This window comes from Phacochoerus africanus, chromosome 16 (genome assembly GCF_016906955.1).
Source record: "Phacochoerus africanus isolate WHEZ1 chromosome 16, ROS_Pafr_v1, whole genome shotgun sequence".
NCBI lineage: Eukaryota > Metazoa > Chordata > Mammalia > Artiodactyla > Suidae > Phacochoerus > Phacochoerus africanus.
In genome coordinates this window covers 6,689,692-6,715,254 of record NC_062559.1, presented here as the reverse complement: position 1 = coordinate 6,715,254, position 25,563 = coordinate 6,689,692, and the positions used below count along the sequence as shown (strand labels likewise).

The 25,563-nt window shown below is 44.5% G+C and overlaps 1 protein-coding gene across 2 annotated transcripts in view; it reads right to left on the bottom strand.

The window, feature by feature from the left end:
• Positions 1–25,563, bottom strand: part of TCAF2 (TRPM8 channel associated factor 2) — a 68,276-nt gene that overhangs the window by 7,745 nt on the left and 34,968 nt on the right. For both annotated transcript variants that reach the window (XM_047763208.1, XM_047763209.1), the window contains exons 2-4: positions 8,055–8,688; positions 566–1,557; positions 198–295 (exon numbers count right to left, since the gene is read on the bottom strand). In XM_047763208.1, coding sequence (XP_047619164.1) covers positions 198–295; positions 566–1,557; positions 8,055–8,677 — 1,713 coding nt within the window. In that variant the 5' untranslated portion in view covers positions 8,678–8,688. The remainder of the gene's footprint in view (positions 1–197; positions 296–565; positions 1,558–8,054; positions 8,689–25,563) is intronic.

Sequence of the window (25,563 nt, the reverse complement as noted above, 5' to 3'; positions counted from 1 at the left end):
GGCTGTGTTTGAGGAGCGGAGCTGGTCCTAGGAGCTCTGGCATCTCCCATCACTCGGGGACCCTGAAAGTTCGCCGCTTCATCTGCTGAAATCTGTGCCATGGGCACAACGGGGCCGCGAGCTCCCTGTCCCCACGGGGCCTGACGGGGAAGCAGCTGTGTGGCTCTGCCACGTGGCAGTGGGTGTTCTGGTCTTACCTTCAGGCCAGCAGAGGTCGCAGCTTCAGACAAGGAGACTTCCGCACTTTGTCCATTTTGGAGGTAGAGCCCTGTACTCACCCAGGAATCACCACTGCCTGAAAAAAGCCACGAAAGAGGCTGAGCTCTTCCCCCACCTGACTGCTCCCCCCTAGAGCCTCCCAGCGCCTCCCAGCAGTACAGCCCCCCCTGCACACCTCAGCTCATGCTTCTTGTATGCACCCCTCCTCAACCCTGGGCCAAACCCAGACCCCTATCGCCTCCAAAGTACCTGACAGAGAATGGACCTGACCCACCAAGGTTCAGTGCCTGCACTGTCCCCTGTGGCCCACTAGCCCCCTCCCTCCCCCAGGTCCCTCGCTCCACACCTGGGTTGCTTCCGTCAATCTCCACCGTGAAGGGATGTTCTGGGGGGTGTGGATTGGAGCTGCAGGACCCGGTTCCGTGCCCCTGCACCAGCTGGGAGCAGTCGGTCCCAGAGCGCGCCAGCTCCGTGGCCAGGCAGAGCACCGCAGCCTCACAGGAGTCACTGGCCACTGGGTTCTCCCGGCTCACAGCTGGGAGGCCTGACAGACGCAGCATCTTCCTCAGGAGCCGATGCAGAGACGCATAAGCAGGGACCCCTTCTGCAGGGATCTGTAGGAAGGCTGCTCCATCTGCTCCTAGTTTTGCCAGCCAGCTCTTTTCCAAGTTCCCACCCCCGTGGTTCAAGGTAGCCTGGAATTCAGAGAGTGCCTTGCGGAAGTGGTAGCTCCGCTTCTCAGGGGTAGGGACAGGGAAACAGCCTGGGTCCAGAGTTCGAGCTAGGATGCTGAGGCCAAAGCAGTTGAGGATGACGTTACCAGGGAAACCAGCCAAAGGGGAGTGGCCGGGGTTCTGGGAGGCCCACCACCAGGCCTGGCCCCCGATCAGCAAGCCCCCGCCCTCGGCCACAAACTCTCGCAGCTGTGTGGCCTCCTTGTCACTGTAAGCCGCACAGCAGTAGACACACAAGTCACCCGTCAGATGCGGCTCCAGACTGCATTCCAGGCCACACTCCGACAGCTGGGCACACAGGTTTTTAAGACGTGTGTTCACCCCAATTTTGCCCGTCTGGCCTCTGGCCAGCCAGTGCACAGCATTGAGCAAAAAAGGCCCCAGCTTGGGAGCACAGAGCATGCCCTCATGGGCAGCCAGGACCACCCGGCCCCGGCCATAGCGGGCAGCTGCCAGGAAGCAGCCCAGAGAGGCATCGAGGCCCAGCGGAAAGGCCAGGGGCCCGTGGACCAGCAGCTGGGAAGGGATGCCCCCCGTCCTGACGTCCAGCTCCGAGATGCCTTCCAGGAGCTGCTGCTGATCCTGCCTGAGATCCGCACCGCAGCTGGAAGAGATGGGGGAAGGAAACAGAGGGGCTGAGGTCGGTCAGTTAGTGACCCGTGGAAACGAAACGGCTTTCTGAATGGCGGCTTGAAAGCTCCCTTAGAAACGACAGCAATGATCAGAGTTCAGTGTGAAAAGCAGTGCTGTCACTGCCGCCACACCTTGTCTCTTTTGTTCCCTGTGGTGGCTACCTGACTTACCTCACCTGGGGTGACGGGTACCTTTCTTTTTTTGTCTTTTTTTTTAGGCCACACCCATGACATATGGAGGTGTCCAGGCCAGGAGTCCAATAGGAGCTGCAGCCATCGGCTGACGCCACAGCCACAGCCACACAGGATCCAAGCCACCTCTGTGACCTACACCACAGCTCGCAGCAAGGCCGGATCCTTAACCCACTGAGCGAGGCCAGGGATCGAACCTGTGCCTTCATGGTTACTAGTCAGATTCATTTCCGCTGTGCCACAGTGGGAACTCTGGTGAGTGGTTCTTAATTTGTCTTCTTTCCTCCCTTTTCATCTCATTCGGTCTCTCATTTTATTTAATATATATTTTTAGAAAGTCCTGTCATAGTGAAGCATTCTCGAGAAGTGAATGCATCGCCATTTGTGTATTCATGCACTAAGTCTATAATCTATAAACATTCTGTTCTGTTCACTGGGTCACATTTTTCTTCCAGGCACCATTGATTCTGCTGTCTTTTCATGTGAAATTTCTATTATTTCCCTCTTACATTTATCACAGCCCTTTTATAAAGTCATTATATAGTTTTTTTCACAATTGGCATGAGCAGATCTTTTGTGTGTTCTGATATTCGAGTGGGTGAGTTCTCGATATTCACTCTGAGCTACCCAGGACCCATCTGCAGACACACACCACATCCACCTACCTTCTCAAATTATACAGGGGTCTGCATAATGCTTCTTTCCACTTTTTTTTTTGGTCTTTTTTAGGGCCACACCCATGGCATATGGAGGTTCCCAGGCTAGGGGTCGAATCAGAGCTACAGCTGCCAGCCTACACCACAGCCACAACAATGCCAGATCTGAGCCGTCTGCAACCTACACCACAGCTCATGGCAACACCGGATCCTTGACTCACTGACCGAGGCCAGGGATCAAACCCACAACCTCATGGTTCCTGGTTGGATTCGTTTCCGCTGCGCCATGACGGGAACTCCTCCACCTTCTTATCACTGAGCTTTGTACTGTTAACTGAGGGCAAATATCAACTGGGGCCAATTGCCGTCCTTGCCGGGGGCTGGGATCCCCTCCAATCTTTGGGGACCTAGAGTGAGGCCTACTCCACCCAACCAGGCAGGGGACTCACTGGAGGGCTCAACCCACCGCTGTGATTGGTAGATGGCAAACTCCAGCATCCTTTTCTGCCTCCACCAAATCCCGAAGGAGTTTTGCTGCTTTTACACTTGAGGGTTTTTTTCCCTTAAGTGCTGAACACCCAGTGTGTTGTTGATTCTTCTCCAACGTGAGACGGCACTAATGACATTTCATGGCTTGACGATTTCGACGTTTTTCTTGTGGTGGTGCCTCAAGGATCGGTACGGTATCAGGAGGAGCAGCGAACCACGTCCCCTCGGTCACCTGGCGCTGCCACGGACCGTGCTTTAGCGGTACATGGGGTCAGCATCGAAATCTCCACACTCAGCCTACTGTTTTTTCATTCGTTTGGTCCGACTGGGTGGAGAGAGGGAAATTCTGGGATCTGGGCTCATTCATCTCCTACTATCTTTCCCTGGAAAATCTCTACATTCATGGGTCTTGAATATGAAAACAGAACCTACTTATAAGCTGAGAGCCCTCAGAAAAAGATCTGCACTTTCCAGGGATGTGCTGGCGACGGACTTGAGATGACACATAAACTTCAAGAGGCACATACACCTAGGCTACTAGTATGTATTTACTCTTTCATGAGCAGCTCCCTATATGTTCTAGGCCTGGCAGGTTATACCCTGTGTAAGTGCAGTGAGCTGTTGATCTGAGATTAATTTTTTCCCAGACCCTCCTGTGTCTTAGTATAAAAGCAGCAAGTGCCTTTGGATCTGATTTTGGTTTTTGTTTGTTTTTGTCTTTTTAGGGTCTCTCCCTTGGCACATGGAGGTCCCCAGGCTAGGGGTTGAATCGGAGCTGCAGCTGCCAGTCTACACTGAAGCCTCAGCAACTCAGGATCCGAGCTGTATCTGCGACCTCCACCACAGCTCACAGCAAGGCCAGATAGCTGACTCCCTGAGCAAGGCCAGGGATTGAACCCAGGTTCTTCCTGGATACTAGTCAGATTTGTTTCCGCTGAGCCACAATGGGAACGCCCTGAATTTCCAAATATCTTGATATCTTATAAGATAAGGGACTGCAAAGAAAGTGTTGCTTTTGCCATTTCAGTTCCACAAGAATCAAGCCATGGGTCATTGCAGTTGCCCATCAATTTACATAAAATTCAAACATGAATCTGATCAAGCCTCTAAGCCAGGGGATGGGAGACTTTCTTAGCAGCCCCATAATACACATCTTAGGCTTGTGGGTCATATGTTCTCGAGTGATACTACTCAACCATGCTGTTGTAGCTCAAAAACAGCCACAGACAATATGTATACAAACAGACCCCACTGTGTTCCAATAAAACTTGCCTTGCAAAGACAGGGCGCAGGGAGAGTTCCTGTCATGGCTCAGCAATAATGAATCTGACTAGTATCCATGACGATGGGGGTTTGATCCCTGGCCTCGCTCAGTGGGTTAAGGAGCCAGTGTTGCCGTGAGCTGTGGTGTAGGTTGCAGCACAGCTCAGATCCTGCATGGCTGTGGCTGTGGCTGTGGTGGAGGCGGGCAGCTGTCGGGAGACATGTTTCTACAATCTTTTCTTAGCCTCTTTGCTTCTATTTTCTATGCTGAAAACTCCATCTTGTTCTGCTTTACTTTACCCCATATTCCTGCCTGAAAAACAGTCGTAGCACTGGTAAATAACTTAAGCTTAAGAACAAAGACCAAAAGGCAAAAGTTATTCATGAGGTCAGCTGAATGAGGACCTCGTGCCTTGGTCCAGCCATGCCGGACCTGTGCAGAGGGACGCGCACAGCACGATGTGTCCTGTTAACATAAGAGAAAGAGGAACCTCATGGCTCCAGGGGGCTTATGAGCGGTCGTTAGCAGAATATGCATCAGCCAGGAGAACAAGGTGCAAACCTAGGCACGATGGGTTTCAGGTTGCGGCAGATAGGCATGCCATTTGTGGAAACGCAATGAGGATGCTCTAGATGCCAAGCTTCCTCAATACTAATGATTGTTAAATGCCTAAAGGTCGGACCAGCTATGTGACTTCTAAAATAATAAAAGAACTATACCCTGCACCTACAACCCCTCCTCACTTGATGGAATCTTAAAGAGCACAATAAAAGCAGTGTGGTTTCTGGAGGCGGTGCTCTAGTTCCCTGAGACCTTGAGTCCTCGGGTTCCCACCTTTACTTAAGATAAATGTCTCTGTGTCCTGTTTTATGCTAACTTTTTCTTAGGTTTCACAGCACCCCTTCTTCAGCCCTCACCTGCTGAGGTGGTCTCAGCAGGCAGCTACGGCTCTGATTCGACCCCTAGCCTGGGAACTTCCACATGCCCTAGAAAGATAAAAAACGCAAAAACTAAAACAGGGGGCTGCCTCACTGGCCACAGTTTGCCAATCCCTGCTGGAGAATCAAGACCGAGCTGATTCCACAGGGACAATGACCTCACAGGGATTCAATCAGCAAAATTCAGACTGAATTTTGCAGGAAACTGTTGGGGACACAGTAAGTCGTTTCTTCCACAAAAAGGCAGCAAGAGACAAAAAAAACGAGAGAAAGGAAATTCCAACATTATATGAGACATAAAAGTCATATCAAGCAATCAAAATATTTAGGTTTTAATACAAGATCAATCATAATAAACCATAAAAAAATGAGATCATCATGGAAATGAATGAATTTCATTTAAGGAAATTCATTCACATTAAGGAATTACTGCTTTTTTTAGGTGTGGTAATGGTGCCTTGTGGTTATGTTTTCAAAACAGTTTCTATCTTTGGAGATACATACTGAAATACAGATGGAATGATATGATGCCTGCAATTTGCTTCACAATAATCCGGGGTGAGGCGGGAGTGGGGCTCTAAATGAAATTATGACGTTTCATTCTGGGCTGTTATTGAAGCTGGGTCATGGCTGAACGGAGTCCCTTTACACTGTTCTCTCAACTTTTGTGTATGTTTGAAGTCTTCCACAATTCAAAGTTAAAACAGGAGTTACCGTCATGGCTCAGTGGTTAATGAACCCGACTAGCATCCATGAGGACGCAGGTTCGATCCCTGGCCTCGCTCAGTGGGTTAAGGACCTGGCCTTGCTGTGAGCTGTGCTATGGGTCGCAGACGCGGCTCAGATCCCGAGTTGCTGTGGCTGTGGTGGAGGCCAGCGGCTGCAGCTCCGGTTCGACTCCTAGCCTGGGAACCTCCATATGCAGCCCTAAAAGACAAAAAAAAAAAAAAGTTAAAACAAACACAAAATATATGTCAGACTCAGAGGCAGAGATAAAAAAATGTAGACGGAGATGAAGAAAAACAGGTTTTACTGTGCTAGCCAGGAGTCCTTTGGCCAATTAAGAGGAATTAGGCTGATGGGATTTAACTTGTTTGTTCTTCAGAATGAGAATCAAAGACAAGTTGGTATGAAGCAGCCCTGCCCTGCTTCTCTGAGTAAGCCACTACCTCCCAACCCCCCCAGAGGGAAGGGCACCAAGTGAGCCAGGGCTTGGGGCTGAGGGCCCTGCCAGGTGCTCATTACATATGTGCACACCCTTCCCTGTAGCAGAAGCTTGATTTCTTCAGAGATGCCTGTGCCCATTTAATAATATTCAGCCCCTTAGAGCCTCCGGGAGCTAGATTTGGCCAGGTGAGCAAGCTTTGGCCCCTGAAATATAACAGAAGTCAGGGCTCCAAGAATATATATATATATATATTTTTTTTTTTTTTTTTTTGCCTTTTTGCTTTTCCTAGGTCCACTCCCGTGGCATATGGAGGTTCCCAGGTTAGGGGTCCAATCGGAACCGCAGCCACCGGCCTACGCCAGAGCCACAGCAACGTGGGATCTGAGCTGCATCTGTGACCTACGCCACAGCTCACAGTAATGCCGGATCCTTAACCCACTGAGCAAGGCCAGGGATTGAACCCGCAACCTCATGGTTCCTAGTCGGATTCATTAACCACTGAGCCACGACGGGAACTCCAAGAAAATATATTATTTTGTGCATTAAAAGGGACATATGCAGCAGGTATATTCATTCTGGTTTATTCTTGTCGAGATATGATAATAGGACCTGAAGCAGTATTAGCAATCTTGAAACCATAAAGATAAAAGTACAACATCATGATGGCCATCGCTGTGTCCTGAGACTCCAGGTCCCCCCGGACAGCGCCTCCGTCTGGGGTCCCAGGCTCCTGGCATGGCTCCAGCCTCCACCAGGAGGTCACAGCCCCTGGGCTCCGGGAGCACCACTGCCTCCCTCTACCGGTCCCACTGCTGTTCATCTCCCGGTTACCATGCTGTCTCCTGTGCCGTTTTCAGTGCGTGCGTCCTCTGCTTCGTCAATCCCCCATGTAAACCCCTTCTGTCTACAACAGCAGCTAATCCTGACCGGACCAGACTGAGAAGTCTTCCCGGACGACCCCAAATAAAATATCCTCCACTCTCCTCCCTGTCACTCTATCACTTATTCTGCTTTACTTTCCTTGCTGTAGTGCTTATGGACACCTGCTAGAGTATGTATGTGTTTCCTTAATTGTCTAACTGTCCACTGGAATATAAGTGACAAGAGGGCAGGGCTCTGTCTGCTGCCTGGGGCCTGGCACATGGTATGTGCTCACACAAAGAAAAAACGCCTTTTCTTTCATTTAAGAGATAATGACACACTCCCCATGTCCCAGGCACTATACACGGGAGACACAGGGGTGAATAACACAAGCTTTTCTTTCTTTTCCTTTCTTTTTTTTGTCTTCTGTCCTTTTTAGGGCCACACCTGCGGCATATGGAGGTTCCCAGGCTAGCGGTCTAATGTGAGCTGTAGCCGCCAGCCTACATCACAGCCACAGCAACGCCGGGTCCGAGCCGCATCTGCAACCTACACCACAGCTCATGGCAACGCCGGATCCTTAACCCACTTGAGCGAGGCCAGGGATCAAACCCGCAACCTCATGGTTCCTAGCTGGATTCGTTTCCCCTGCGCCCCAATGGGAACTCCAGGACAAGCTTTTCTAATAGACGACTGTGGCTTTGGCCACAGGGAGGAGAAGCAATAAGAACCCAGCCCCTCTTGGGCCGCAGTGTATTTCAATGGTCCTGTTTTTTTATTTGTGCTTCTGAAAAGGAGCGGAAAATCACGTGTATTCACACCGAAGCTCCCTGAAGAGGGGATCAAGTCTCCCGTGAACATGCATGAGACACCCCCGCTCCCCGAGGGCAGCACCACTCACCTGACCTGGAGCGGGATCTTGGGCACCTTCTTGGAGACCTTGAACCGGCTTCTGTCCCCACACGTGTCAGTGAAGTACACTCCGGCCACACTGGTCACCTGGTTCCCGGGGAACTGGGACAGCACCTTGTCACGACCATGCTGACTGGCCCAGTACCAGGCCTGGCCCCCGATGAGCAAGCCCCCTCCACGTTTCACAAACTGGACCAGCTCTGCAGCCATGGCGTCACTGTAGGCACTGATACAATAAACGCCCAGGGGTTCTCTCAGTTCTGGCCGAATCTGTGCCTCCACCCCAGAGCCCTGCAGGATGTCTGCTAGTGATGCCAGGGATGGGTGCACTCCCACGGGAGCCCCCGGTGAGGGGCAGAGCCAGCGCACAGCATTGAGAAGAAAGGGGGCCAACCCAGCATCCAGCAGGTAGCCCTCGTGAGACACCACCACGAGGCGGCCTTGACCATAGGAGGAGGCAGCAATGAGGACCTGGCCCCGGTCATTCACCATCACTGGGAAGGCGGCCTCTCCAATCAGAAGGAGTTCGCTGGGGATGGGGCCTTTGGGGACATCCCAGCTTGTCACTCCATCCATGAGGGCCTCAAAGGCAGCAGCGGGAGTCGTCGCCATGGTTTAGTCAGCTGCAACAGAAGAAAGCAAAGACTCAGCTTGACCAGAACAGACGAAGGAATGAGTAAAAAACAAACAACTCAACACATTCAGATGAGAACAAGCTGTCAGGTTCGCCACTGTGTGCCAAGCCCTAGCAGTACAGCAAGGAACACAACAGACAGGTTCCCTGCCTTCCTGAATCTAAGACTTGAGAAAAGGAAGGACAATAAATAAATACGTAAATAAACGGATAAAATGTAGCAATTAATAACAGTCAGATTAGTGACGGGCTGTTGAGCGACTGGAACATTATTATTATTATTATTTTCCCACTGCACAGCAAGGGGGTCAGGTTATCCTTACATGTATACATTACAATTACATTTTTTCCCCAGCCTTTCTTCTGTTGCAACATGAGTATCTAGACATAGTTCTCAATGCTACTCAGCAGGATCTCCTTGTAAATCTATTCTAAGTTGTGTCTGATAAGCCCAAGCTCCCGATCCCTCCCACTCCCTCCCCCTCCCATCAGGCAGCCACAAGTCTCTTCTCCAAGTCCATGATTTTCTTTTCTGAGGAGATGTTCATTTGTGCTGGATATTAGATTCTAGTTATAAGTGATATCACACGGTATTTGTCTTTGTCTTTCTGGCTCATGTCACTCAGTATGAGAGTCTCTAGTTCCATCCATGTTGCTGCAAATGGCATTATGTCATTCTTTTTTATGGCTGAGTAGTATTCCATTGTGTATATACACCACATCTTCCGAATCCAATCATCTGTTGATGGACATTTGGGTTGTTTCCATGTCCTGGCTATTGTGAATAGAGCTGCAATGAACATGTGGGTGCATGTGTCTCTTTAAAGTAGAGTTTTGTCCGGATAGATGCCCAAGAGTGGGATTGCGGGGTCATATGGAAGTTCTATGTATAGATTTCTAAGGTATCTCCAAACTGTTCGCCATAGTGGCTGTACCAGTTGACATTCCCACCAACAGTGCAGGAGGGTTCCCTTTTCTCCACAGCCCCTCCAGCACTTGTTATTTGTGGATTTATTAATGATGGCCATTCTGACTGGTGTGAGGTGGTATCTCATGGTAGTTTTGATTTGCATTTCTCTTATAATCAGAGATGTTAAGCATTTTCTCATGTGTTTGCTGGCCATCTGTATATCTTCTTTGGAGAATAGTCTATTCAGGTCTTTTGCCCATTTTTCCATGGATTGATTGGTTTTTTTGCTGTTGGGTTGTATAAGTTGTTTATATATTCTAGAGATTAAGCCCTTGTCCGTTGCATCATTTGAAACTATTTTCTCCCATTCTGTAAGTTGTCTTTTTGTTTTCTTTTGGGTTTCCTTTGCTGTGCAAAAGCTTTTCAGTTTGATGAGGTCCCATGGGTTTATTTTTGCTCTAATTTCTATTGCTTTGGGAGACTGACCTGAGAAAATATTCATGAGGTTGATGTCAGAGAGTGTTTTGCCTATGTTTTCTTCTAGGAGTTTGATGGTGTCCTGTCGTATATTTAAGTCTTTCAGCCATTTGGAGTTTATTTTTGTGCATGGTGTGAGGGTGTGTTCTAGTTTCACTGCTTTGCATGCAGCTGTCCAGGTTTCCCAGCAATGCTTGCTGAATAGACTTTCTTTTCCCCCTTTTATGTTCTTGCCTCCCTTGTCAAAGATTAATTGACCATAGGTGTCAGGGTTTCTTTCTGGGTTCTCTATTCTGTGGAACATCTCTTTAGATTGGGTGACAGGAAAGGCCTCCCTGAGAAAGCGATGCTGCAGCTGAAAACCTGACCTTTACGTTGAGGCCTAAAATGCTGCAGAAGAGCGTTTTAACAGAGAGACGCCCCAGCATGGTTGGAGGGAACCAGACAGGGACAGGCCGAACCTAAGTGGAGCGAGGGCTCCCACAGGAACAGGTGGATCAAGGTGAGCGTGGACCTGAGTTGATTGTTTTATTTCTTTGGATGAAAAGGTCAGTTTGACCTTTCAGAAACTAAATCAGGAATTCTGTCATGGCGCAGCGGTTAACGAATCTCACTAGGAACCATGAGGTTGTGGGTTCAATCTCTGGCCTCACTCAGTGGGTTAGGATCCAGCATTGCCCTGAACTGGGGTGTAGGTCACAGATGCAGCTCGGATCCCACATTGCTGTGGCTCTGGCGTAGGCCAGCGGAAACAGCTCCGATTGGACCCCTAACCTGGGAACCACCATATACTGTGGGAGCAGCCCTAGAAAAGGCAAAAAGAACAAAGAAAACCATAGAAAAGATCAATGAAACGAAAAGCTGGTCTTTGAAAAGATCAACAAAATTGATAAACCCCAGCCAGACTTATCAAACAAAAAAGAGAGAGGACTCAAATCAGTAAAATTAGAAATGAAAAAGGAGAAGTAACAATGGACATCACAGAAATACAAAGGATCATAAGAGACTACTATATGCAACTATACACCAATAAAATGGAAAACTTAGAAGAAATGGACTAATTCTTAGAAAAGTATGATCTTCCAAGACAAAAACCAAGATGAAATAGAAAAGATGAATGGACCAATCACAAGAACTGAAATTGAAACAGTGATTAAAAAACTTCCAACAATAAACCAGATGGACTTAATAGATATTTATAGGACATTCCATCCAAAAGCAACAGAATACACATTCTTCTCAAGTGCACATGGAACATTCTCTAAGACTGATCACATCCTGGGCTACAAAACCAACCTCGCTAACTTTAAGAAAATTGAAATCAGGGGGAGTTCCCGTGGTGGCGCAGTGGTTAACGAATCCGACTAGGAACAATGAGGTTGCGGGTTCAGTCCCTGCCCTTGCTCAGTGGGTTAACGATCCAGCGTTGCCGTGAGCTGTGGTGTAGGTTGCAGATGCGGCTTGGATCCCGTGTTGCTGTGGCTCTGGCGTAGGCCAGCAGCTACAGCTCCGATTCGACCCCTAGCCTGGGAACCTCCATATGCCGCGGGAGCGGCCCAAGAAATAGCAAAAAGACAAAAAAAAAAAAAAAAGAAAGAAAATTGAAATCATATCAAGCATCTTTTCCGACCACAATGCTATACAACCGGAAATCAACAAGAAAAAAATCTGCAAAAAATACAAACACATGGAGACTCAACAACATGCTACTAAACAACCAATGGATCACTGAAGAAATCAAAGAGGAAATTAAAAAATACCTAGAAGCAAATGACAACAAAGATACAACACTCCCAAACCTATGGGATGCACCAAAAGCCATTCCAAGAGGAAACTTTATAGCAATACAAGCCCACCTCAGGAAACAAGAAAAAGCTCAAATAAACAACCTAACTTTACATCTAAAGCAGCTCGAGAGAGAACAGACAAGACCTAAAGTTAGCAGAAGGAAAGAAATCATAACGATCAGAGCAGAAATCAATGAAATAGAAACAAAGAAAACCATAGAAAAGACCAATGAAATGAAAAGCTTCTTCTTTGAAAAGATCAACAAAATTGACCTTAGCCAGACTTATCAAGAAAAAAAGAGAGAGGACTGAAATCAATAAAATTAGAAATGAAAAAGGAGAAGTAACAATGGACATCACAGAAATACAAAGGATCATAAGAGACTATTATATGCAACTATATGCCAATAAATGGAAAACCTAGAAGAAATGGACAAATTCTTAGAAAAGTACACCAAGGGTTAGGGTTAGGGTTAGGAAATAGAAAAGATGAATGACCAATCACGAGAACTGAAATTGAAACGGTGATTTAAAAACTTCCAACAAACAAAAGTCAGGACCAGATGGCTTCACGGGCGAAGTCTATCAAACATTTAGAGAAGAGCTAACCCCTCTCCTTCTGAAACTCCTTCAAAAAATTGCACAGGAAGGGATACTCCCAAACTCAGTCTATGAAGCCACCATCACCCGGATACCAAAACCAGACAAAGACACCACACACAAAAAAAGAAAACTACAGGCCAATGTCACTGATGAACACAGATGCAAAAATCCTCAACAAAATACTAGCAAACCGCATCCAACAATACATTACAAGGATTGTACATCATGATCAAGTGGGATTTATCCCAGGGATGCAAGCGTTCTTCAATATCCGCAAATCCATCAGTGTGATACACCACATTAACAAACTGAAGAAGAAAAACCATATGATCCTCTCAATAGATGCGGAAAAAGCCTCTGACAAAATCCAACACCCACTTCTGATAAAAACCCTCCAGAAAGTGGGCGTCGCAGGAACCTACCTCAACATCATAAAGGCCATGCATGACATAAAGGCCACAGCAAACATCCTTCTCAATGGTGAAAAGCTGAAAGAATTCCCACTGAGATCAGGAACAAGACAAGGATGTCCACTCTCGCCACTACTCTTCAACATAGTTTTGGAAGCCCTAGTCATGGCAATCAGAGAAGGAACAGAAATGAAAGGAATCCAAATTGGAAAGGAAGAAGTAAAACTATCACTATTTGCAGATGACATGATACGATACCTAGAGAACCCTAAAGACTCTACCAGAAAACTCTTAGACCTCATCCATCAATTTGGCACACTTGCAGGATACAAAATTAATACACAGAAATCGATGGCATTTCTATACACTCACAATGAAAGAGCAGAAAGAGAAATTAGGGAAGCAATCCCGTTTACCACCACATCCAAAAGAATAAAATACCTAGGAGTAAATCTACCCAAAGAGACAAAAGACCTGTACTCTGAAAACTCTAAGACACTGATGGAAGAAATCAGAGATGTCACAAATAGATGGAAAGATATACCATGCTCATGGATTGGAAGAGTTAATATGATCCAAAGGACTATACTGCCTAAGGCAATCTACAGATTCAATGCAACCCCTATCAAATTACCAAGGACATGTTTCACAGAACTCAAACAAAATATTTTAAAATTTGTTTGGGAGTTCCCGTCGTGGCGCAGTGGTTAACGAATCCAACTAGGAACCATGAGGTTGTGGGTTCGGTCCCTGCCCTTGCTCAGTGGGTTAAGGATCCGGCGTTGCCATGAGCTGTGGTGTAGGTTGCAGATGCAGCTCGGATCTTGCATTGCTGTGGCTCTGGCGTAGGCCGGTGGCTACAGCTCCGATTCGACCCCTAGCCTGGGAACCTCCATATGCCACGGGAGTGGCCCAAGAAATAGCAACAACAACAACAACAACAATAACAACAACAAAAGACAAATAAATAAATAAATAAATAAATAAATAAATAAATAAAATTTGTTTGGAAGCACAAAAGACCAAGAATAGCCAAAGACATCCTGAAAAAGAAACACAGAGCTGGAGGAATCACGCTCCCGGACTTCAGACTATACGACAAAGCAACCGTCATCAAAACTGTATGGTACTGGCACAAAGACACACATACAGATCAGTGGAACAGGAGAGAAAGCCCAGAATTCAACCCACGCACCTACAGCCAACTCATCTATGACAACGGAAGCGAGGATATACAATGGAGAAAGGACAGCCTGTTCACTAAGGGGTGCTGGGAAAACTGGACAGCCACATGGAAAAGAATGAAATGAGAACACTCCCTAACACCATACACGAAAATCAACTCCAAATGGATTAAAGACCTAGACAGAAGACCAGACACTATCAAACTCTTAGAGGAAAACAGAGGCCAAACACTCTCTGACACAAACCACAGCAACATCTTCTCAGATCCACCTATCAGAGTAATGACGGTAAAAACAAAAACAAACAAATGGGACCTAATCAAACTTCAAAGTTTCTGCACAGCAAAGGAAACCCTAAACAACACAAAAAGACAACCCACAGAAGGGGAGACAATCTTTGCAAGTGATTCAACTCACAAGGGATTCATCTCCAAAATTTATAAACACCTTCTGCAGCTCCATACCAAACAAACAAACAACCCCATCCAGAAATGGGCAGACGATCTAAACAGACACTTCTCCAAAGAAAACATGCAGATGGCCAAAAAAATACATGAAAAGATGTTCAACATCACGCATTATTAGAGAAATGCAAATCAAAACCACAGTGAGGTACCACCTTACACCAGCCAGAATGGCCAGCATCCAAAAGTCGACAAACAATAAGTGCTGGAGAGGGTGTGGAGAAAAAGGAACCCTAGTACACTGTGGGTGGGACTGTAAATTGGTGCAACCACTCTGGAAAACAGTATGGAGATTCCTCAGAAAACTAAACAGAGAACTACCATTTGATCCAGCAATCCCACTCCTGGGCATCTATCCAGAGAAAACCATGACTCGCAAAGACACATGTACTCCGATGTTCATTGCAGCACTATTTACAATAGCCAAGACATGGAAACAACCTAAATGTCCATCGGCAGAGGAGTGGATCCAGAAGATGTGGTGCATATACACAATGGAATATTACTCAGTCATTAAAATGAACGAAATACCAGCATTTTTTGCAACATGGATGGACCTAGAAATGATCATGCTAAGTGAAGTCAGCCATACAATGCGACACCAACATCCAATGCTTTCACTGACATGTGGGATTTGAAAAAAGGACAGACTGAACTTCTTTGCAGAACAGATGCTGACTCACAGACATTGAGAAACTTATGGTCTCAGAGGAGACAGTTTGGGGGGTGGGGGGATGTACCTGGGCTGTGGGATGGAAATCCTGTGAAATCAGATTGTTATGATCATTATACAACTACAGATGTAATAAATTCATTTGAGTAATAAAAAAAAAAGGAAAAAAAAAGGAAAAAAAAACCCACTGCATTTACAGTGCTTAATAGAAAAGTTATCTCAAATTTTAAGATGTGTGGTTGAGAGAGAAAAGGATATGGTCAAAATATGCAGGAGGATTAGGTGATGTGGTTGTTGAATTCAAGGTGGAAGCTGTTAATATTTGGGGTGTCTTTTTTTTTTTTCCCAAGAAATATGCTGGAGTGCTTTTTTCCTTACCTCAATTGGCTGTAAAAAAGGTGACTTTCTACAAATTTATGTTAATAGATTACTGTATTTAAATAAAATATATATAGAGAGAATGAGGGTGATGAATCTCTGAGTCTGGATCTCTGAGCAATCAGATGAATTTCAGATAAGACTAAAAGATACAGGTGTTCCTGCTCCAGCTCAGCGGTAATGAACCCGACTAGTACCCAGGAGGACACGGGTTTGATCCCTGGCCCTGCTCAGTGGGTTAGGGGTCCAGGGTTACCGTGAGCTGTGCTACAGGTCACAGACCTGGCTCGGATCTGGTGTTGCCGTGGCTGTGGTGTGGGCCGGCAGCTGCAGCTCTGATGCCACCCCTTAACCTGCAAACTTCCATATGCCGTGGGTGTGGGAACAAAAGTGAGGGAAAGGGAGAAGGAAGGAAGGAAAGGAGGGAGAGTGGGAGGGAAGGAGGGGGAGAGAGAGAGAAAGGGGGGGGGGGAAAGAGAGGGAGGGAGGGAGGGAGGAAGACTGAAAAATCCCGAAGTAACATTTATCGCTCTTTGCTCACAGTGGAATTCTAGGATTCTAAATAATCCTCCTACGGGGAAAGCAATACATTTTAATGAGGATCGACACATTACTGGAAATATTAGCTTGGAAAGTCACCCTGATCTTTACACTATAATTCATTTTATTTATTTATTTATTTTTGTCTTTCTGTCTTTTTAGGGCCACACCTGCGGCATATGGAGGTTCCCCAGCGAGGGGTCGAATCGGAGTTGTGGCCACCAGCCTACACCACAGCCACAGCAACGCTGGATCCTTAACCCACTGAGAGAGGCCAGGGATCGAACCTGCAACCTCATGGTTCCTAGTCGGATTCACTGACTGCTGAGCCATGACGGGGACTCCCCAAGTATTTCGTTTCCCATATGATTTTGTATTGAAGTATAGTTGACTTCCAATATTATATTCGTTTCAGGTATACAACACAGTCGTTTACAATTTTTATAGATTGTGCCCCCCTCATAGTTATAAGATATTGGCTGTGCTCCCTGTGATGCACACTTGGAGTTTGCTCACTTGACACATAGGAGTTTGCAGGTCCTCGTCAGCCACACCATCTTACCCCTCCGCCTTTCCTCACTCCACTGCTAACTGTGGGTTTGTTCTCTGCATCTGTCTTTTTTCTTTCCTGGTCTATTCATTTCTTGGCAGGTTTTTGGTTTGTTTGTTTAGGTCAGTGTTTACTAATGTCATTATTATGACTAAAGACCGTGCGCCAGTGAGCCAGGAGATACTGGCTATACAAGACTTTTTTTCTGAACGTCACCATCATCTTTTGTGTGTGCTTCGTTTTCACGTTTTGATGGTGAATTCCCTCTCCAACGGCTTTCCATGCGGCCACATCTCCTCTCAAGACATCAAGATGCATCATTTCATTTTCCCGAGCATGTGTCCCTGAGACCCCTCTGCCCTGCTCTGCTCTGATGGCTGCCCTCAGGCCGAGTGACCAGCTGGCATCAGCGATGGTCCTTCCCCATCTCAGGGCATCTCCCCATCACCTTTCTCTGCCTGATGTCTTGCTTCCTGTACCCCTCCTCTCTTGCTTGGCTTGCAGGAGCACATTCTCCAGTAGCTCTCTGAGAAAGGGAGCATGGGAGTTCATTTATTTTGGACCTTGTGTGCATGAAATGCCTTTGAGCTTTCTGACACATGGTTGACAGTTTGGCTGAACACAGACTTCTAACTGGAATTTTTTTTTTTTTCTTCAGAACATGGAGATTTGCCTTTTCATTTCTGCTGTTGAGTAAGGAAGATTTTCTGCTTCTTCTTTGTTTGCATGTCACCTATTTCTTTTCTTTCTGGCCATTTGCAGGATGTATTGTGGTTTTCTTGTTTTTTGGTTTTTTTTGCCTCTGGGTTTCTGAAATTTCACAATCAGGGGAACTTGTATCTACTGGGTTGGATTTTTCCAGTCAGAAAACACAGGTCCTGGAGTTCCCTGGCATAGTGGGTTAAGAATCCAACTGCAGCAGCTCCTGTCTCTGTGGAGTCATGGGTTCAATCCCTGGCCTGAAGCGGTGAGTTAAAGACTGCAACACTGCCACAGCTGGGGCACAGGTCCACATGTGGCAGCGGCGTGGATTCGGGCGCTGGCCTTGGAACTTCCATATGCTGTGGGTGCAGCCAGAAAGAGGAAAAGAAAACCCAGGTCCTTCACTTCTAGGAAGTTCACTTCTTTGCTGATTTCTTCTCTTAGAAACAGTGTTTGCATTTCCTTTTCAGATATGAGGCCACCTGGAGTTAGTCCCTGCTCTCCCGTCTTTTCTCTCTGGTTTTCCATATTTTTTAAAATCTATTTTCGGGCTCTGTTCCCCCCCCCACCCCCGCCCTTTTACTTTCTCATTCTTCCACTGGATTTTGTGTTTTGCTATCAGATTTTAATATCCAAGTGTTCCTTCACTGTTATAAAAATGCCGTCTCGTTCATAGTGAAGACATGTCCCCCGTCTCTGAGGATGCTGGTGATAATACTTAGGAAGTCTCCTTCTAACGGAAGGGCCCCTGTTTCCGCCACAGGGCTGTCTGCTCTCCGTGTGGGTCTCTACCTCCTACATCAGAGGGGAAGACGATCGGGTAGCCACAGACTTAAGGGTCAGACGGAAAGATGTGAGGTTTGGGTGGGTTTTGGGGATGTACGATTCGCTCTGGGGAGACGTGCTGAGCTTTGGAACTTGGGAACCTGTGACAAACCTTTGTATTCGTGTCTTAGGATTTTCCTTTGATGTTGGTCAGCTTTCCTAGAAAAGGACGTGTCAGTCTATTGTCTGGAGGACTGGGGCTCGTGATAGAGTTACGGGCTCACCATGAAGAAAGAGAGCCGAGGATCACGGTGCCCCCCAGTGTTCTCCAGAGAAGCGTAACTAAGAGGAGATAGTACATTGTCTTAGTTACGTGTACAGAGGTTTATTGGAAGGATTGGCTGGCCCATCTGAAATCCTCAGGGCAGGCTGGCAGCCTGAGCACGCATGCCGGACTTGATGATATAGTTTTTTTTTTTTTTTTCTTTTTGGGCTACACCCACGGCATATGGAAGTTCCCGGGCTAGGGGTTGAATCGGAGCTGCAGGTGCCGGCCTATGCCACAGCCATAGCCACGTGGGATGCAAGCCAGATCTGTAGCCTACACCACAGCCTGTGGCAATGCCAGATCCTTAGCCCACTGAGTGAGGCCAGTGCTTGAACCTGCATCCTCATGGACACTATGTTGTGTTCTTCCACATTATTTAAAAAAATTTTTTAAAAACTTCTGGGAGCTATTTGTGCTGTTTTTAAGGTTTTTATTTTTTGTTTCTATTATACTTGATTTACAACGTTCTGGCAATTCCTGCTGTACAGCAAAGTGACCGAGTCACACAAACATATACATTCTTTCTCTCACATTATTCTCCATCGTGTTCCATCACAAATGACTAGATATAGTTCCCTGGGCTACACAGCAGGATCTCATTGCTTATCCATTCCAGATGTAGGAGTCTGTCTCTACTGACCTCAAACTCCTAATCCATCCCACTCCCTCCCCCTAGCAACCTCGAGTATGTTCTCCAAGTCCATGAGTTTTCTTTTCTGTAGAAAGGTTCATCTGTGCCAGATATTAGATTCCAGATATAAGTGATATCATATGATATTTGTCTTTCTCTTCCTGACTTACTTTCCTTAGTGTGAGGGTATCTAGTTCCATCCATGTTGCTGCAAATGGTGTTATTTTGCTCTTTTTTATGGCTGAGTAGTATTTCATTGTGTATATGTACCATATTTTCTTAATCCATTCATCCGTCAATGGACATTTAGGTTATTTCCATGTCTTGGCTACCGTAAATAATGCTGCTATGAACATACGGGTGCATGTACCTTCTTCAGTGAAAGCTTTGTCTAGATATATGGCCAAGAGTGGGATGGCTGGCTCGTATGGTTGTTTTATATGGCACCTCCATATTGTTTTCCATAGTGGTTGTACCAATTTACGTTCCCACCAGCAGTGCAGGAGGGTACACTTTGCTCCACACCCTCTGCGGCATTTGCTATTTGTTGACTTGTTAATGATGGCCATCCTCACTGGTGTGAGGTGGTCCCTCATGGTAGTTTTGATTTGCGTTTCTCTAATAATCAGTGATGGTGAGCATTTTTCATATACCTGTTGGCCATCTGTATATCTTCTGTGGAGAAATGTCTATTCAGGTATTTTGCCCATTTTTCAATTGGGTTGTTGGCTTTTTTGCCGTTGAGTTGTATAAGCTGTTTGTGTATTTTAGAAAGATTAATCCCTTGTCAGTTGCATCATTTGAAACTATTTTCTCCCATTCCATCGGTTGCCTTCTTCTTTTTTTTTTTTTTTTATGGTTTCCTTTGCTGTGCAAAAGCTTGTCAATCTGATTAAGTCTCATTGTTTTATTTGTGCTTTTATTTCTGTTGCTTTGGGAGACTGACCTGAGAAAACATTTGTGAGGTTGATACCAGAGAATGTTTTGCCTGTGTTCTCTTCTAGGCGTTTGATGGTGTCTTGTCTTAGGTTTTAAGTCTTTAAGCCATTTTGAGTTTATTTGCATGCATGGTGTGAGGGTGTGTTCTGGTTTCATTGATTTACATGCAGCTGTGCAGTTTTCCCAGCACCACTTGCTGAAAAGACTGGCTTTTTTCCCATTTTATGTTCTGGCCTCCTTTGTCAAAGATGAATTGACCGTAGGTGTCTGGGTTTATTTCCGGGTTCTCTGTTCTGTTCCTTTGGTCTGTATGTCTGGTTTGGTACCAGTATCACACTGTCTTGATGAGTATAGCTTTGTAATATTGTTATTACATAATAACATATGTAATAGATTACATAATAATAGAGTTATGCCTCCTGCTTAGTTTTTTTCTTCCTAAGTATTGCCTTGGCAATTCTGGATCTTTTATGGTCCCATATATAATTTTGGATTGTTTGTTCTAGTTCTGGGGAAAATGTCTTGGGTAATTTGATAGGGATTACACTGAATCTCTAGATTGCTTTGGGTAGTATGGCCATTATAATGATATTGATTCTTCCAATCCAGGAACATGGAATATCTTTCCATTTCTTTGAATCCTTTTTAATTTACTTGATTAGTATTTTATAGTTCTCTGCATATAAGTCTTTCAGCTCCTTGGTCAGGTTTATTCCTAGGTGTTTAATTTTCTTGGTGAGATTTTAAAATGTCTTTTTATATTTCTTCTCTAATATTTCATTGTTAGTATGCAGAAATGCAACCGATTTCTGAATGTTAATCTTGTATCCTGCTACTTTGCTGAATTCATTCATCAGTTTGTGTAGTTTCTGCATGGACTGCTTAGGGTTTTCTATATATAGTATCATGTCATCTGCATAGGGTGACAATTTTATCTCTTCTCTTCCAATTTGGATACGTTTATTTCTTTTGTTTATCTGATGGCTGTGGCTAGGACTTCCAGTACTGTGTTGAATTAAATCGGGGAGAGTGGGCATTTTTGTCTTGTTCCAGATTTTAGTGGGAAGGCTTTCAGCTTTTCTCCATTGAGTATTATATTGGCTGTGGATTTGTCATAAAGAGCTTTGATTATGTTAAGGTATGTCCTTCGATATCCGCTTTGGTAAGAGTGATTATCATGAATGGATGCTTGATTTTGTCAATGCTTTTTCTGCATCTATTGAGATGATCCCGTGGTTTTTGCCTTTTCCTTTGTTACTGTGGTGTATGACACTGATTGATTTGCCTATGTTGAACCATCCTTCCAAGCCTGAGACGAACCCCACTTCGTCGTGGTGTGTGATCTTTTTTATATGTTGTTGGACTCGGTTGGCTAAAATTTCATAGAGAATTTTTGCTCTATATTCATCAAAGGTATTGGCCTATAATTTTCTTTCTGGTAGTATCTTTTGCTGGCTTGGGTATTAGGGTGATGGTGGCTTCACAGAATATCTTTGGGAATGTTCCTTTTTCTTCAACCTTTTGGAAAGTTTAAGAAGTTGCTCTTTTTTTTTTATTTCCCCAATACATTATTTTTTTTCTACTGTACAGCGTGGTGACTCAGCTACACATACATGTATACATTCTTTTTTCTCACATTATCACGCTTTCTTCTTTGTATGTTTGATAGAATTCACCTGTGAAGCCATCTGGTCCTGGACTTTTGTTTGTAGGGAGTGTTTTTATTACATATTCAATTTCATTTCTAGTGATCCATCAGTTCAACTGATCTATTTCTTCTTAAGTTCTGGTAGGCTGTAAGCCTCAGGACAGTTGTCCATTTCTTCTAGGTTGTCAAATTTGTTGGCATATAATCTGTTCACAGTATTTTCTTATTTTTTTTCTTTTTTGTATTTCTTCAGTATCCATTGAGATTTCTCCTTTTTCATTTCTTATTTTGTTTTCATTTCCCCAATACATTATTTTTTTCCTACTGTACAGCATGGTGACCCAGTTACACATACCTGTACACATTCTTTTCTCTCACATTATCCTGCTCCATTTGCCTTTGGAATGGATTAGCAATGAGATCCTGCTGTGTAGCACTGGGAACTACATCTAGTCACTTATGATGGAGCACGATAATGTGAGAAAAAAGAATGTACACATTTCTTATTTTATTTGGGTTTTTTTTCTTCTCCTTATGGTGAGACTGGCCAGAGGTTTGTCAACTTTTTTTTTTTACCCTTTCTAAGAATAAGCTCTTGGTTTTATTGATTTTCTATTGTTTTTTGAATCTCTATTTTATTGATTTCCTCTCTGATCTTTATGATTCCTTCCTTCTGCTGACTTTAGGTTTTGTTCTTCTTTTTCCAATTCTTTTAGGTGGTGGGTTAAGTGTCGATTTGAGATTTTCCTTCTTTTCTGAGGAAGGCCTGTATAGCTATGAACTTCCCTCGAAGCACTGCTTTTGTGGCATCCCATAGATTTTGAATAGTTGTGTTTTCATCACCATTTGTCTCAAGGTATTTTTTTTTAATTTTCCTTTTGATTTCCTCATTGACCCATTGGTTTTTCAGTAGCATGTTGTTTAGTCTCCATGTAGTCCATTTTTCCTCATTTCTTTTCATGTGGTGGTTGATTTCTAGTTTCATGCCATCATGGTCAGAGAAGATACTTGAAATAATTTCTATACTCTTAAATTTGCTAAGGTTAGTTTTGTGCCCCAGTAGGTGGTCAATCCTTGGGAATGGTCCATGTGCACCTGCAAAGATATATATTCTAGGTTTTTTTGGATGTAATGTCCTGAAAATGTCAATGAAGTCTAACTTTTTGTATTGTGTCATTTAGGATCTCTGGTGCCTTGTTGATTTTCTGTCTAGAGGATCTGTCCATTGATATGAGTGGGGTGCTAAAGTCTCATTATTATTGTATTCCCATCAATTTCTCCTTTTATGTCTGTTAGTTTTTGTTTTATGTATCTGGGTGCTCCTATATTGGGGGCATACTTATTGACAACTGTAATATCCTCTTGTTGAATGGATCCTTTTGTCATTTAATAGTGTTCATCTTATCTTTCCTTTTTTTTTTTTTCTTTCCTTAGGGCCACACCTGCAGCATACGAAAGTTTCAAGGCTAGGGGTCGAGAAAGCATTAGAGCTGTAGCTGCCAGCCTATACCAGAGCTGCAGTAACACAGGAGCTGAGCCACGTCTATGACCTACACCACAGCTCATGACAATGCTGGATCCTTAACCCACTAAGCGAGGCCAGGGATCGAACATGCATCCCCATGGATTTTAGTCAGGTCCGTTAACTAATGAGCCATGAAGGGAACTCCTTTGTCTTTCTTTCTTTATGGCCTTCGACTTAAAGTCTATTTTGTCTGATATGAGTATTGCAGCTCCTGCTTTCCTGTCTTTTCCATTTGCATGATATATCTTTTCCCATCCCTTCACTTTCAATTTACATGTGTCCTTTACCCTAATGTGGGTCTCCTGTAGACAGCATATTGTAGGCCCTTGCTATTTTGTCCAATCTGCTGCTCTATGTCTTTTGATTGGAGCATTCAGGCCATTGACAGTCAAGTTAATTACTGATAAATATGTATTTATTGCCATTTTAAACCTTGTTTCCCAGTTAATTCTGTTTCTCCTTTTTTCCTTTCTTTGTTGGGTTGGATGATTTCCTTTTATTTTATGATTGTGTTCTCTTCTTTTTATTTTTCGTGGATGTAACATTTGGTTTTGATTTCTGGTTGCCCTGTTTTTCAAGTATGTTAACCCCTACCTATATCTGCTTGCTTTAGCCTGATAGTCATATAGGCTTAAAAGCATTCTAAAAAAAAAAAGAGTGGAGATTTTTTTACTTTCCTTACCCACATTTTATGATTGTGAAGTCCTTTTCTAACATCTTCATGTTTGTCCTTTTGCCGTTCCTTGTGTTTATCATTGCTTTTACAATAGACTTTTTTTTCCCCTTTGATATCTGTATACTGTCTTATTTAAGGGACTGCTTTCCAACTGTTATTTCCTCCATCCTATTTCTTCTTACTTCTTTTTTTATTTAGAGGAGCACTTTCAGTATTTCTTTTAGAATGGGTTTAGTATTGCTGTACTCTTTTTTATAAAATTTTTTATTATTATTTCCCAAATACATTTTTTTCCTACCATACAGCATGGTGACCCAGTTACACATGTATGTATACATTCTTTTTTCTCCCATTATCATGCTCCATCATAAGTGACTAGACATAGTTCTCAGTGCTACACAGAAAGATCTCATTGCTAATCCATTCCAAAGGCAATAGTTTGCGTCCATTAACCCCAAGCTCCCCATCCATCCCATTCCCTCCCCCTCCCCCTAGGCAACCACAAGTCTGTTCTCCACGTCTATGATTTTCTTCTCTGTGGGAAGGTTCATTTGTGCTGTATATTACATTCCAGATGTAAGTGATATCATATGGTATTTGTCTTTCTCTTTCTGACTTACTTCACTCAGAGAGTCTCTAGTTCCATCCATGTTGCTGCTACTCAGCCATAAAAGAGAACAATGCCATCTGCAGCAACAAGGACTGCTGTACTCTTTAAGTTTTTGTTTGTTGGAGAAATTATTTCTCCTTATAGTTTAGTTTCTTTATTGATCATTTCTTTTCCATTATAGCTGGTTTATAGTGTTCTGTCAATTCTGTACATTTATGTGGAGGGTTTATTGCCCTTTTGGGAGGTTTAAGTTCTTCTACCAGCGTTCAGTAGATGCTCTGTATGAATTGTTCTACATGCAGATGGGTTTTTTTTGTTTTTTGGGTTTTTTTGGTCTTTTTTTTTTTTTTGCCTTTTCTTGAGCTGCTCCTGCAGTATATGGAGGTTCCCAGGCTAGGGGTCTAATTGAAGCTGTAGCCACCAGCCTACGCCAGAGCCACAGCAACGCAGGATCCGAGCTGTGTCTGCAACCCACACCACAGCTCACAGCAACGCCAGATCCTTACCCCATTGAGCAAGGCCAGGGATCAAACTCACAACCTCACGGTTCCTAGTCGTATTCGTTCACCACTGCGCCATGCCAGAAACTCCGAGTTTTTTTTGTTTTTTTTTAAATGTGTTTGTGGAAGATGAGCGCCACGTCTTACTCCTCCACTGTCTTGATCCTTGCCCTTTGTTGGGTTCTTAACCCACTGAGCCAAAACAGAAACTCCTGATGTTACAATTTTAAAGCAGAATTCCTTTTTTAAAATTTTGACTATAGACTATTCAGGTATCACAGTAGCTTCAAGTGCAGAGCATAGTGATTCAGCATTTTTACATATTGTACTCCATTAAAAGCTATTACAAGATACTGACTACAATTCCCTGTGCTATATAGTATATATACATATTTTCCACCCCATGGCATATGGAGTTCCCCAGCCAGGAATCAGATATGAGCCACAGTCACAACCTGTGCTGAAGCTTCAGCAATGCCGGATCCTTGAACCCACTGTGCAGGGCTAGAAAACGGAACCTGAACCTGGTACTGCGGATCCCACTGATGCCGTTCTGCTGCAGTG